General features: G+C 44.9%; 1 protein-coding gene across 2 annotated transcripts; it reads right to left on the bottom strand.

Annotated features, from left to right (window-relative positions):
• Window positions 1–276: 276 nt before the first annotated feature.
• On the bottom strand, window positions 277–11,042 carry SDR42E1 (short chain dehydrogenase/reductase family 42E, member 1). Of its 2 annotated transcripts, XM_079907575.1 has the most exons (4): window positions 10,870–11,042; window positions 6,950–7,101; window positions 2,699–2,791; window positions 277–2,128 (listed from the first exon to the last, which is right to left on the bottom strand). In XM_079907575.1, exons 3-4 carry the CDS (start codon window positions 2,764–2,766, stop codon window positions 1,015–1,017), a joined length of 1,182 nt encoding a protein of 393 aa, XP_079763701.1. In that variant the 5' UTR covers window positions 2,767–2,791; window positions 6,950–7,101; window positions 10,870–11,042; the 3' UTR covers window positions 277–1,014. The 2 variants fall into 2 exon arrangements, with proteins under 2 accessions (XP_079763701.1, XP_079763700.1); XM_079907574.1 differs by lacking the exon at window positions 6,950–7,101.
• Between the last annotated feature and the right edge of the window lie 4,764 nt (window positions 11,043–15,806).

Genomic DNA, 15,806 nt, shown 5'->3' with positions numbered 1-15,806 from the left:
GCAAAAGCTAATTCCCAAAACGCACGCCGTGAACAGCAAATACCTCCTCTGTGATGGCCACCATCTCCTCAGAGGCTTGGGCTGTAGGGATGTAGCCCAGTTGGTGTTTTTCACACATTTTCAAGCCTGTTAGCATCCTGCCGTTCCCGTATCAGTGTGTGTTTTAGCCCGCGTGAAGCAGATACCGAGTGTACGGAATGGAAGTAAGTACATTTTTGGCTTCTGAGAAATTCAAGCAAGACATTTCCCATCTAAGCAAGTTTAGCTCTATGGCTCCAGAATGACTTGTACTGTACTGATCGAAAGAAGGACCCAAGGAACCAAATCTCAAACTTATCTTTTTTTTTTTTTTAACATCTTTATTGGAGTATAATTGCTTTACAATGGTGTGTTAGTTTCTGCTTTATAACAAAGTGAATCAGTTATACATATACATATATCCCCATATCTCTTCCCTCTTTCCCTTCTATTTCTCCCTTCATGATTTGTGCAAGGAGGTAGGAAATGAAGACTTAATCCAAGAATCTATTCTTAAGCAGAGATTTGGAGATCCAAAATCTGACACCAGGTATCTATCTGTCTGTCTATCTATTTTTCAAACCTGTGTGGTTTTTTTTCTATAAATTTATTTATTTTGCTGCACTGGGTCTTCGTTGCTGTGCGCAGGCTTTCTCTAGGTACGGCGAGCGGGGGCTGCTCTTTGTTGTGTGCGGGCTTCTCACTGTGGTGGCTTCTCTTGATGCGGAGCACGGGCTCTAGGCGCACGGGCTTCAGTAGTTGTGGCACGCGGGCTCAGCAGTTGTGGCTCGAGGGCTCTAGAGCGCAGGCTCAGTAGTTGTGGCGCACGGGCTTAGTTGCTCCGCGGCATGTGGGATATTCCTGGACCAGGGCTTGAACCCATGTCCCCTGCATTGGCAGGCGGATTCTTTACCACTGTGCCACCAAGTCCGAAACCTGTGTTTCTTGAAAACCATCTCAGCAAATGTGATCAGCTCCTTATTTCTAGCTCCTCCTTCACACTGACAGAATCACAGAAGGCGGCAGCCATGTGAGAACTGCTATAACCAAGAGTACGACCAACAGCCCATCCCAAACAAGACACTCAGAGTCACGACTTCCAGGACTTCTGCCATGACCATGGGCTTTAAACCATTCTACTACTTCCTGGAGGTCAAATGGCTGAGCCTCATAACCTAGCTCCTTCTTGGCTTTCTCTAGGCTAAAGTAATGTGTGACGCCGGTTTTGTAAACTTCGGTGCGGGTGAGGAAGGGCTGGAAGTTGTACAGTCGACCCAGAATGAAGTGGGCCGTCTCGGTTAGGAAAGCAAAGTAGTAGATGAGAGTCAAGGGCAGGCGGATGGATGGGAACTTGTAGCCCAGGCCCTCAACCAAAGGCCGGAAGAACTCAAAGTTGTTCACAGGTCTGCCATCTGAGATGAAGTAGGGCTGCCCAGAGGCAATGTGGCCCTTGTCAGCTTTCAGGGCCACTGAAGCCAGAATGTGAGCCTGCACCAAGTTATCCACATGGACAAATTCAACCAGACTCTTGGGGTCTCCGTACACAAACTTGAACAGGCCCTTCTCAATGTAGCTTACTATCCTGGGGAGGTGCCTCTGTTCTCCAGGCCCATAGATGCCAGCCGGCCTCAGAGCACAGGTTCTCAAGACCCCATCACTCCTTTCCAGGGCTGTACCATTGGCCTCCAGCACCTTCTTCTCTGCAACAGATTTGGTCCGAGAGTAGTGATCAGGATGGAGGTGAAGAGGTAGGTAAGGCAGAGATTCATCTCCATTTCTGATAACTTGACCTCCGAAGATGACATTGAAGGTGCTCGTATAAACTAACCTTGGCACCCCTCGCCTCCTGCAAGCCTGGAGGATGTTGTCTGTGCCCCCCACATTCACTTCTTCAATCAGGCTTCGATTCAGTTGCTCGCGCCCTGACATACCGTAAGAGGCAATATGGAACACACAAGCGACATCCACATCCTGGAAGGCTTTCTCTATGTCAGAGAGGTGGCGGATGTCTCCGTGGATAAACTTGATTCCTTCTGGAATGGTTTGAGCAGGGCTGCTGATGTCAAACAGAATCACACGGACTCCCTTCTGGTTCAGAGCACAGCCTAGGCTGAAACAAGCAAGAGTAAAAGTTAGATCAAATCACTATTAAGCTGTGCCTAGGAGAAGTGTGTAAAATAATTTCCCCAGTCTTCTTGGCTTATCCTGAGCTCCTCACTTTACATGTTCACTGGTACAAGTCTTACTTATGCAAATATTCAAAAATGAGAATCTTCACATTCACTTAAATTAAAATGAGAGAGGCTTTATCTTCAAAGACGGTGATGTCTACATGTTACATTCCTCCAGCCCCCATTCTAGGACCCACCATCTATTCTTCAGAATATTTATGAATGATAAGGTAATTGTGAAAAAACAGCGATTATGTTAAATTGTTTTCGGTGGTGTGCATATCTCCCCTCCCGAATTCAATGGCTTTATAAAGAATTTTTCTTAAAGCAGCATGTACCTGTAGTTCTCCATTTCAGTATCTGAGCCGTGGGCAACACGGTTCATTCCTGGTTTAACACTATATAAACAAGTAAAAGTCTACACTGCATTAGTGTGAGCTGAAAGCTATACTTTTCCCAGCAACTACCAATAAAATAATTCCATGGACATATTTTGCAGATGCACTGACCGGAAGCCAAAATAGCCACCTCCTCCCGTAACGAGGACTGTTTCCTTCAGAGAGTTTTGGGAATCCATATATGGCAGTCAAGGATAACTGGACCTATAAGAAAGTAGTACGCATCACTGTTACTGATCCAGATGCAAATGTGATTGTCCCTCATTTGGGGTTAACAAAAACAAAAAGGCAATACGCTCGAGTAGAAAGAAAAGCTAAGACCTGGGTTCCCCTCATGGCTTTGTGACATTAACCAACTCTTCCCCACACCTCTCCTTTCTCTTCTTGGGCTTCACATTTCTACCTATGAATCATGGGAACAGTAATATCTGCCCTGACTGCCTGGCAAGGTCAATGTGAAGGTTAAATAAGATAATGTACGTGGGAGTGCCTTGAAAACCACAAAGCACTCTCCAAATGTAAGGCATTTATTCTGAATCCTCGGAAAATTAGACCCTTTTGGAAAAGAAGTCGTTCACATTTGGTAGGGAGAGGCATTTTCCCCACACACCAGAAAAAAATCCAGGACAGAACTTTAAACCAATTTCCAACATCTTTGTTTTTAAACAGCACACTACAGCACAGTTTAATACTGGTGTTTTGGGACTTCCCTTGTGGTGCATGGTTAAGAATCCTCCTGCCAATGCAGGGGACATGGGTTCAAGCCCTGGCCCGGGAAGATCGCACATGCCACGGAGCAACTAAGCCCGTGTGCCACAACTACTGAGCCCGTGTGCCACAACAACTGAGCCCGTGAGCCACAACTACTGAGCCTGCGAGCCACAACTACTGAAGCCCATGCGCCTAGAGCTCGTGATCTGCAACAAGAGAAGCCACCGCAATGAGAAGCCCGCGCACCGCAAGAGTAGCCCCCGCTTGCTGCAACTAGAGAAAGCCTGCGTGCAGCAACGAAGACCCAATGCAGCCAAAAATAAATAAATAAATTTATTTATTTATTTAAAATACTGGTGTTTTATTAACCCTATATGTAAAAAAAAAAAAAAAGGTGGGGGGGGACAAAAACATCCTTTGTGTAGCAAACCATGTTCCCCCACCCAGGAAATCTTCTAAGAACAGCATGTGCTCAATACCTATGGGGCTCTTGCTTCTTCCTCCCTCTCCTTCTATGCTAAAATAATAATTATTTTTATATTTTTATTATTTTCTCAAGGCTCCAAGAGCCCTTTCTCTCAAAAACAAGACAGAACAAGCAAAAAGTGGGCCACTCAACTCTTTCCACTTAAGAAGAAATGGAACAGGAGGCATGCGGGTCCTCAAATGTGTTGGGAATACATACACACACACACACACACACACTCTCTCACTCAAGTCACTGGAGACACTCAGCGGTGCGGTTAGACAGGGAGACTGCAAGCAACCAAGAGCCCTGTCACTTGGACAAGCTCATCCCTCTGTGCCTGTTGCTGCATCTAAAAAGCGGAGCTAATGATAAGCTCACAGGCTTATGGAGACCGAATGGGACAGTGTATGAAAAATGCCTGACATAGTGCAGGTGCTCCACGGATGTCACTTCTTGAATTTCCTTTTCTTCAGGCTCTAGAGTCTGGGGATTTGATTTTTCTCTTACATTCCCACATACCATGATTAGGTCTCTCAAAAGCACAGGGTTACAAAAAGTTTGTTGGGTTCTTCTGGAAAACTCTACTAAGGAGATGTGAGTGCCAGGAAAGCCAATCAGATCATTCATGCAGAAACCAGTTGGTGTGACAGCTGAAGACAAGATTCAGCAAGTGACTGTCTCAGTGGCTTGAGGGTATGCAGAAGACTGAGAAATATTAGGAAAACTGAGCAAAATGATGTGGAGGATGGCTGATGGAGTCCCAAGGTTTGACAAAGCAATTGCCGCTGCCACTGTGCTTACAAGAAAATCCGTAAAGAATGAACATCCCGGCGTCCCTTTAATATACCCAACAGTGACCTTATGTTTCTATTATTTCCGGAGTGCAGAACACTCCCACTTGGATTTGGAGTAGGCATAAAACTTGCTGTAGTCAATTCTATCATTTAACGTAATCACGTGACTTTGTTAACAGATGCTGCTTCCAAACACAAAAGATGTCAGTCACTGACATTTCAACCCAGACTTCTTACTGTCACCATCACGACCTGGTGGCAACCTCCTTCTCTGACTTCAGCTCACTCTTCCACCACTGGTACTCTATCCTCCAGCCACCTGAACTTCTCCCCTTTTTTGAAGATGCCAAGCTCATCTGTGCCCTGAGGTCTACACACACTTCTTTTTTTTTGCGGTACACGGGCCTCTCACTGCTGTGGCCTCTCCCGCTGTGGAGCACAGGCTCCGGACGCGCAGGCTCAGCGGCCATGGCTCACGGGCCCAGCCGCTCCGCGGCATGTGGGATCTTCCCGGACCGGGGCACGAACCCGTGTCCCCTGCATCGGCAGGCGGACTCTCAACCACTAAGCCACCAGGGAAGTCCCTACACACACTTCTTGCTTCACCTCTGGTGAACCACCTCTGCACCAGATCTTCGCCTGGCTGCATCCTTCTCAATATTTAGGTCTGCTCAAGGGCCACTTACTCAACGCAAAGAGGTGTTTCTGATCACCCCTTCTTGAAGAGCTCTCCCTTATCTAAACGCTGCTCTGTTTTCTCCATCGCACATTTCACTATCTAAATTTATTTGTTTCCTTTTTGACTACCGATCTCCTTCCAACAGAACGTAGGTGCCATGAGAACCGAGACCTTCAGCCTTTCTCACTGGCGTGTTCCCACCAGAACCTCAGAGACAGTAGATACTCACAAGCATTTGTTGCTTATGGATGATTTTGAACACTGTGAAATAATACATGCAATTTAGTAAAATGATGATGGGCACAAATTATGCAGGGCACTGCAGTGTCTAAGAGTCGTTATTATGTATGCCAATCAATGTTGCCATTTTAATTTAACATCTCTTAAAAATAAAAGTTCTGGCGTGAAAATGACATAAAGCAAAATGAGACAGAATTCCTGCATTCTGGAGCTTATGCTGGAGGAGAGAAGCTTCTACAAATACCTAAAGTACATGGCAAAAAGGAGAAACCAAGATTACTGCAATGTTGGTATAAACCAGGTGCTGTGGGGGCACCGAGGTCGAAGGGAGATGGGATAAGTTGATTCTGAAGGGCAGGTCCGAGAAGACCTCACTGAAGAGTAAGCACTAGAGCGGACCGGGGACAACGGGAGGACGGAGGCAGGCTGAGGCTAGGCAGAGGGCTACTACAGGCTGAGGGGGCAAAACACATGAACAGAAGAGCAACAGGGTGGGCTTGTGTTGGGCAGCCGATACGGGGCGTGCAAACTGAAGCCAAAGTGTGTGGCTGGTGATTTAGGGCGGAAAGATGGCTGGAGTCGGCTTGGAGACAGCTTCGCATCCCCTTTGGGGGAGCCTGAACTCTATTCTATAGACCAGGGGTTCCCAACCCCTGGACTGCCGACCAGTACCGGTCCATGGCCTGTTAGGAACCGGGCCACACTGCAGGAGGTGAGCGGCGGGTGGGAGGGCGAAGCTTCATCTGCAGTTCCCCGTCGCTCGCGTTACTGCCTGAACCATCGTCCCCGCCCCCGGCCCCCAGTCCGTGGAAGAATGGTCTTCCACGAAACCGGTCCCTGGTGCCAAAAAGGTTGAGGACCGCTGCTCTAGACAACAGAGGGTCTTTGTATGTTTACGGAACATCGGGCTCACTTTGGTCCTTGTGAAAGATTAAGCTTTCCCTGGAGGAGGAAAGAGTCTAGGCAAGGGCCGATGAGGGTGAAATGCCAGGGTGCTCAACTGAAATTAGGATGAGGTGGCGGCAACAGGCCGGGCCCGGGTGAAGTGTGAGGAAGGTGATGTCATTAACCGAAACAGCCCACACGGGTTTTAAAAGTGCTCTGTTTGGTTAACAGGGTTTTCATTAAGAGGATGCCAGATAAAAAAGGTTAACATATTCTTAGCATCTCCACAAGAATTCCTCTGTAAGGAAATCAGAAAATGGACAACGCCTCAAAGGGTCCAGTTAAAAATTTTCCAACAGAAATTCTTCCTAAACTTTCATTGTCCTTTGTTTTTTAAAACTGCACATTCCAGTCCAGTCATAAGACCACAGGTCAGTCATGGCTCATGTGCACATTAATCATGCCAGGAATGTACAAGTTCAAATTATCAGTGCTTCAGGGTACCTGTCAGGCCTATTCATGCTACTCCTCATTACCTTCCAACTCGTCCAGAATGATCTGGGGCAAGAACTGGTGTAACTGACCTGATCTGCAGGGTCAGACGCGTGGTGACGAGTAAGGAAAACGTAATCATTTCACAAGATAAACAGCAATGAAAGAAGCCTGCAACCTTCGCAGATGACCAGCCATTAACAAACGGTATCACCCAGAGGCCACCTCCTCCTTTCCTGGTTCCCTGCGTCAACGAGCACAGAAAAATCGCTGCAAACACATTTTGCAGGCAACCAAAAGAAATTCCCACGAACACTAAGCCAGCGGGGAGAAAGAGAGTGTACACAGTTTTCTCTCAATCAGCTGCCTGATTTTTCATATTTCATGGCTTCTGTTTTATTAGTTTCCACCTGATTCCTTCTAGGGCTGGGTACTCAGACCAGTGTTTATAATCTCAGTTTCTTTAAGGCTCTTCCAAATCGTGGCTTTGTTCAGTAGTTGCTTCCCTCTGGGTCGGGGGGAGGGTCACATGTGATCTGAGCCATCATTTTAGCAGATACAGGTTAAGGTTACGTACACGATCCAAAAAAAGGAATCTTAATTACAAACAAGAAAAAATGAAATTTAAAATCTGCCTGACCCCTTGATAATACTAAGATAGAATGAGGGTAATAAAATTGACATCTCACAGGGAAGTTATGAGAAGAAACTCATAAAAATGACTGAGAGTACTTTAGATTTACAAAGACCTAATTAACTGCGAAGGATCAGTAATAAGAACCTTAACTTATGCACACAGTTCCTTCATCTCCAGGGTTCAACAGGACGATGCCACTAACTCTCTGGTATTATAATGCAATATACAAACCTAGGTGCCACTAGAGTACGGAACAGAGAGCAGAATTGAAGATGGCTTTCATAAAAACAAAAATTTACCGTATTTACTTTAAGGGAGATAAAAATATCTCCAGGTAGTTTAACCCTTTGATGGTGTGTTTTAAATTACTGCCCAAGTACTGACCAGAGACAAAAGGTAACTGTGTTCTTACTGTATTGAGACCAGGAAAGTATATTGAGACTAGAGGGCTTAGAAATGGTGCTGTTGAAATTCCATATGTGACCTGAAAGTTATTTGTGTTCAATACAAAGCAGTCAAGGCCATAAAGATGAAGAAGTTAGAAACAATAAGGAGAGTCACCCTGATACAGGTAAAAGGATGTGAGGTGCAAAACCTAAAAGGCCAAACGCATTTGGGAAGAAAACTAAGGGCACAGCATTAAGTGGAAAGTTGATATACTCATGACAAACAGTGGTATTTGCACACACAGTTTTGAATACAACTGACGGTGGGCAGGGAAGCTAATTCTCATCACCTTATCTTCTCATCCAGCTACCCACTCAAACTCCTTTTGCCTAGATATTTGTTGCACAAAATATCCTTGCAATTATTCATGATGCTTATGATAAAAGTAATTACATAATTTTATAATCGGTATTGCCCACCTCCTTCCCAAACTACCACATAAACTCCATACAGGCCTAGGCCACTTCCCCAGGAATGTCTGCAGGAACGAGGAGTATTTGGTGGATCACACACCCAGTAAATCCAAATGCAGGGAATGCTCTGCAAACTTTTCAAATGCCCTTTTCTGCTGTACCTGCAAGTACTACACTTGTGCTTCCTCCCCTCTAGGTCAGCATGCCTGCCACTTCAACATATCAAAGTACTGTCATGTGGCATTTATTAAGCACTGACTGTGTGCCAGGCATCATGCTAGGCCTTCTCCACAAATCATTTCCCTTGACACTCCTAACAACCCTCTGAGGCGAGTACTAATTGCTTAATCCCATTTACTGCAGCTAGTAGATGGGGGAGCAGGGAGCTGTACCTACTGGAATCCAGGTGCGTCTGACTCCACAGCTTACGCCTCAACCACAACAAGCACTCGGGGCTGTGCAGAGTCCCTGACCTGAAGCAGCCAAGTCAGTGCTGACCAGAGTCCTGTAGGGGCTTTAACAGCTAACATATTCTGCAACCTGATAGGAGTCCTTCCAATTTCCAGCGGGGAGGCAGGAGGCGCCCCATCCCCTCCCATGAGGTAGAGTTTGGAGGCAGGGTTAAGCTTCTGAGGTTAGATATCAGAAAATCTGGGTCCTAGACTTGGTTCTCCCACCAATTCCCTGTGTGACCCTGGCAAAGTCACTGAACCTCTCTGATCCTGTTTCCTCCTTGCTAAAATGAAAATAACAACTATGGCTATATTTATTAGTTATTATGGGCTAGGTGCTTTAAGGTTTACCACTGAAGCCTCAGGACAATCTTCTGAGGTAGTTATTATCCTCAGCTTTTCAGATATGAGGAAAAGGCTTAGAGGTTAAGAACCCTGCCTACGCATAAATATATCCAAAGTAAATGAAATCACTATCTGGAAAAGGTACCTGAACCCCCATATTCATTGCAGCATTATTCACAATTGCTAAGTCACAGAAACAACCTAAGTGCCCATTAATGGATGAATGGATAAAGGAAATGTGGTGCGTGTGTATGTGTGTATACACACACACACACACACACACACACACACACACAATGAAATATTATTCAGCCATTGAAAAGGGAAGGAAATCCTACCATTAGTGACAACACAAATGGACCTTGAGGGCACCGTGCTAAGTGAAATAAGTCAAAAACAAACACTGCATCATATCATTTATACAAAGAACCTTAAAAAAGCTGAACTCTAGAGACAGAGAGCAGCCAGGGGCTTCGGGATGGGGGAAATGAGGAAATGTTGGTCAAAAGGTCTAAGAATTAAGTTCTGGGGATCTAACATACAGCATGGGGACCATATTTAATGATACTGTATTACATGCTTGAAAGTCGCTAAAGGAGTACATCTTTAAAGTTTTCACCATACACACAAAAAAACTGTAATTCTGTGAGGTGATGGAGATGTTAACTAACCTTATTGTGGTTATTATTTCACGATATATAGGCGTAACAAGTCATCACACTGTACACCTTAAAATTACACAATGTTATACGTCAATTATATCCTAGTAAAGTTGGAAAAAAATCTTTTAAAAACAAACAAACAAACAAACTGGTCCACAAATTATGCAGGTGTCAGTGGCTGAGCTGGACCTAGGACTTGAAGCCAGGTCTGTAGGAGTCCCCAGCTGGCTTGGGACAATGCAGTGTTGTGCACTTCCCACGTTCATAATTTCTGTCACACCGGGTATCTCTGGTACTATGTCTTCCCTATTGTGTTTCATTTAAAACTACTTATCTTTTAACAATAAATACGTTCATTTTAAATGGTAACCTTACATGACCACTTAAATGGAAAACCAGAATCATTTGTCATCAAGAGAAGGTAATCTTTACCCCCAAAGTGCGATGAAAATTAAAAATGTGAATCAAGTCTAGATCGATACAGATGCTTGTTGAAAGCTCTGAGCTTGGGGCCCAGATATCTTTTAAAAAAAAAAGAAAACGAGGGCTTCCTTGGTGGCGCAGTGGTTGAGAGTCCGCCTGCCGATGCAGAGGACACGGGTTCGTGCCCCGGTCCGGGAAGATCCCACATGCCGCGGAGCGGCTGGGCCCGTGAGCCATGGCCGCTGAGCCTGCGCGTCCGGAGCCTGTGCTCCGCAACAGCAGGGGCCACAACAGTGAGAGGCCCGCGTACCGCAAAAAAAAAAGAAAAAAGAAAACGAGAAAAAGAAGCTAGCCTGTGCTTGAGACCTTCGCGACATTCTAGAAAGCCACGCTGAGCCCCACTCCTTGGAATCCGAGAGAAGTAAAAAGGGGAGGACTTCGGTCATCGTCACTCACGACCGCGCCCCGTACCAGAAGCCAGTGGGCTCTTCCCACCTGGGCTGCCACCTGGCGCAGGTACGGGCTGGGTCGCCCTCCGCGGGCCCCGACGCCCGTGCGAGCCTGAGCGCCCCCGCCAGCCGAGCCCAGGTCCCCGCGGAGGAGCGGCCCCCCCCCCTCCCCAGGCCCACTCACAGTAGCAGAAAACGACAGCGACGCCGGGTCTGCTCGAGAACTTGCAAGCCAGGCCTATCACGATCGCCACCGCCCGCGCTCGGCGCCGGAGCCGTCAGACCGGCCACCTGGCTCCACTTCCGGGCCTCTCTAGGAAGCGCGGAGGTCTTGGCATCTCTATGATGTGCAGGTTGCTCGTCCACCGTCACCTATGCATCATGCTCACTACATGAGTCTCCCCGACGTGTCCAACCCATGTGTTCCAGCTTCGCGGGAGCCCTTTCAGGGCACATCTACTGCTGTAACTACCTCCAATTTCTGCCTTTAGACTTGCACCTCCGTCTTTGTGCACCCCCAACGCTGAGCACAGGCAGTGCCTGATAAATAGGAGGGGCTCAGCTCAATCAGTTATTGCTTGTATGGATGAATGGATGGGTGGATGGATGAGGCTCTCCAGACTCCTGAATATTCACTCTGGATGTATCTTTTAAAATCTCTATCTCTGAGTTTCCATGTTTTCCCTATTTTTACAGTTCCATTTCTGATCACTGAGCAGGCAATGATGCTAAGACTAACCTTTGCTGCTGAAGGAACCAAAGACTTAAAAACCATGTAGAAAGGAACGTTGGCATCCACCTTCAGAGGTCTCCCGGAGAGGCCAATATTTTGTCTCCTCGTCAGGAGTCTGGTTCTATGGAAAGTTGCAGGCGCTGTGTACACACACACACACACACACACACACACACACACACACGAATTGACCCCTGGCTGGGAAGGATTTCCTTTTGGTGGCTCAAAGGATGGGAGTTTGACTTCATATGCTTCTCTTGCCACATGCAGACTCAAAGAAGCTCATATGAAGTAAGTCATTTACTGCTAAATATTCACTGGGACCACAAAGTCACAAGGAAAACCTCAAGCCCTGGAATATAAAAATTGATGAAGGCCATGTGAAGAAAGCTAAGTCCCCAGCATTGGCGTCTCTAATCTTTCCTCTCTGATCTTGTCTGTCTGTCTGTCTTGTCCTCAACTGGGGTTCAGCCATAAGTCTTAGGAGACTGAGATATGGTTGTACCAAGTAGTCTTAAGGAACAGCTTTTCTCTGGCTGCCCTGGATGTACAAAGATTAGAAGAGGAGAAGAGGAAGGCTAGTGAGGGGGCTAGGTGACCAGCAACATGCTCTTCAGACCAGTAGCCAAGGAAGAAAACATTCCTCCAAGGATGCAGTATGTAAGACAGATTTCCTTTGGGGAATTTCAGGGTCCTCTAAGGGTTGCCCAGATTTACTGCATGTTGATGGCCCATAAGAAGAATTGTGGCAAATTTAAATGTTAATATTATTATGCCACCAAGGACTCTTTTAAAATCTAAGCACTTATGTTTTAAGGGAAAATTATAAACTTTATAATTACTTCCTTAGTTTCCACTGCAATTTAGTGAGTTGATTTTGTAAAGGTCTGAATAAGAACTCTAAGATAGAAATGACCAGAGAAAGAAACTGACCTCAGTATGAGTTTATATGTCAATGCTTTTTTAGTTTTTTTCCCTAATAATATATCCAGAAAGTGGATACATTTCAGAAACATCAGTTTACTGTTATAATTCCTCACAGATGGCCAACTTTATACTTTACTATACCTATTAGCTCATCAGGTTCTCGCAGAAAGTGTATCCATTAAGGTTCTTTGGGTTTCAAGTAGTAGAGAATAGCTCTAGCTAATTTAAGTGAAAAAGGGCAACTTTTAGAATCTCAGAAAGAGTTTAACAATTTGTGTATTCATGGTAAACAGTTCTAGCTTTTGTAATAAATAAACCCTGAAATCTCAGTGGTTTAATGAAAAAACGTTTATTTCTCACTCTCATCACAGTCCAATTAGCCTTCAGAGAAGGGGTGAGTGGCTCCCCTGCACACAATCACAAGGGACCCAGCCTTCTTTCATTTGTTACACCATTGTATTCAACATGTGGTCTCCAGGGTCACTGTAGAAAGGGAAGGCAGAGCTTGGCTTTCCCCAACACACCTGTTTAAAGTAGGTCTCCTGCAGCCCTTGAAATTCGCCAATCACTTCAAAGCACTTAGCTTATCTGAAATTATCTTGTATGTTACTAGAGTGAATGCTCTATGAGGACAGAGACCCACTTGATTGACTGGTATATCCCCACTGCTCATTATAGTATCTGGAACAGAGAGAATTTGAAAAGAACTGCCGAATGAACGAGCAAGTGAATGAATGCCCCAGCTCTGGTTGTCTCTGTTCAAAACCGGATTTGCAGGTGAGAACTTCTTTTGGCCGAGGTTGGGTCAGAAATCACCTCTACTGTAGTCAGCTTTGGCAAGGGGGTACAAGAACAACTATTAATAGCCCACCACTAAAAGCTGAGGCAGTTTCTAGAGAAGGAAAATCATTGTGAGGCTGGAAGGCACCCTAAACCTTGTTACCCCAAAGTGTGAAGCAGCAACATCAACATCACCTGGGAGCTTATTCAAAATGCAGATCTTGGGTCCCACTCCAAATGTAACAAGAATCCACAAAAGTCTTTCAAAATTTGGAAGTCCCCAGGGAATTCCTATGCACAGTAAAGACTGAGAGATACTGCTCTAAAAGGTGTTTATCACTACAACTCTCAGATATGCGTAAGAGATTCCTGACAGTAGTCTCATGCTACACCTGGAACCCAAGTGAGATTCAGCAACTTACCCAAGGTCAGAGATCTGGTAATTGGCAAAGCTGGGGTTAAAAGCCAAGACTTCGGACTCTAAATCCTTCTCCACTCCATGCTCATTCTACTATGCTGCTCTATCTCCTGGATAAACCTATTTTCTTCCACTAATGAAAAAGATTCAAAAGGGAGAAATAAATAGGAAAAAAAAGAGTTACATTTAAATGGTGCTTAATGGTTTCAAGAATTGATGAAAAGGAAACAAGCATTTATCACTTGCAGGGCATTTCATACACTGTTTTTCCCCATTACATATTAAAGAACTCTCCAAGTAACAAAATGAATGTTTATATTTCATTTATTCAGCAATTAGGCATCTTAACCTTCTCTTATAAGCATTTACAGCACTTATTCAGAATTATCAAGCATCCTATTTGGGTCAATGGTTTTTCTTTCTCCTTCTCTGATTAAACTAAGAGTTTAAATAGTGCTAATTAAAACTACATGTTATTTTGAGCATCTTGGCCAAGGGTTCTCTGCTCAGGGCTCAGGTATTTGGAGCTTTCTTAGTAGGTCACAAAAGACCCCCGGAGATAGCAAAGCTTACCTCTGCCACTTTTGTTCTTTACTGTTTTCAGAGATTGAAGACTGTAGATACCAACCATGTTAATCAGGTCTATTTGGGTTGCAAATCACAGAAATCCATCCCAGTATAGGTAAATCAAAGGCAGAAATGATTGGCTCCTATAACTGGAAGCTCAAAAGTTGGATCTAGCTTCAGGGCCTCAAACATCATCAGAGTTCCATCTCCCCATCTCTCAGCTCCCCTTGTTACTGTTTGAGTGGTTCTCTTCCTAGGGCAACAAGATGGGATTTATTGGCAACCAAAGCCAACAACTTCCTTATCCTTGGATCCTTGAGAAAGACAATTTCTTCTGTTACATTTAGCAAAAGTCCCAGGGAAGACTGTGATTGGACAGTCATGGGTCATGTGATTATCTCTTAACCAAACACTGGAGATAATATATTCTGATTGACTGAAACTGGATTATCATCTGCCTTGAGATAGTATATTTGTTTCCTATGGCTACTGTAACAAATTACCATGAACTTGGTGACTTAAAACTGTACACATTTATTCTCTTACAGTTCTGGAGGCTGTAAATCTGAAATTAATTTCACTGGGCTAAAGTCAAGGTGTTGGCAGCTCTGACTCCTTCTGGAGGGTCTAGAGGAGAATTTGTTTCCTTGTCTTTTGCAGTTTACAGAGCCATATTCTTTGCATTCCTTGGCTCCTGGCACCTTCCTCCATCTTCAAAGTCAGGAACATAGGGCTTCAAATCTCTCTTTGCTCCCCTTGTTGTCACATGGTCTTCTCTCTCTTCTATAGTTTAGTCTTCCTTTGCCTCGCTCTTATAAAGATACTTATAATTACATTTAGGGTCCACCAAGAAAATCTAGGATAATCTCTCTGTCTCAAAATGCTTAACTCAAGCACACCTGCAAAGTCCCTTTTGCCATGGAAGGTAATATTCACAGGTTCCAGGGATTAGGACTTGGATATGTGTAGGAGCCTTTATTCTGCCTACCACAGATGGGAATCAGTCCCACCCAAGCACTGGACAGAGAAAGATTATTTTAGAATACGTCAGACGTGGCTTTCTAAAGAGAAGGGATTCTTGGCATATAACCAAAGAACATACTACACCAACCAACAAAACCAACGTGTGCTTTGTGGAAGACTGCTAGTTGTTACCCAAAATATACCTTTCCCTTCTTCTGTAATAATAGGGTTTTGTTAGCACACGATAATCCAGAATAAAGACGACATTTACCAGCCTCCCCTGAAGCTAGATGTGTGCCTGTGGCTAAGTTTTTGCCAATACAGTGTGAGTGGAAGTTATGTGTGCAATTTCTACATCGCAAGCTTAAAAAAGAAATTGCTTGCCCTCTTTCTTCCCTTCTTGTGGACTGGAACTCAGCTTGGTCTGCAAAGAATATCTTTATTAAATGAGAGCATGTGTTGGGCACCTGCTGTGTTCTAGCATCATGCCAAGCATGGGACAATACAGTGAGAGGTAAGACAATCCTAGGAATGACAACCACAGCAGTTAGGTTTATCATTCAGCTGCCCATTCCCCACTGCTGTGCAATAAGCCGGTTATACAAGACGCTCATCCCCACAATGACTAGGGATTGTCCTCCAGGAGACATCTGCTCCAGACCTGCTTCTTTTGAATTTCTTTCAGGAAATGAAGAACAAACCCCATCAATATTTCCTTCTTGTATATGGGGAG

Source organism: Stenella coeruleoalba (assembly GCF_951394435.1).
Source record: "Stenella coeruleoalba genome assembly, chromosome: 20".
In the NCBI taxonomy this organism is placed as follows: Eukaryota; Metazoa; Chordata; class Mammalia; order Artiodactyla; family Delphinidae; genus Stenella; species Stenella coeruleoalba.
Note: the sequence above shows the minus strand (reverse complement) of the source record. Positions and strands in the feature narration are given on the sequence as shown.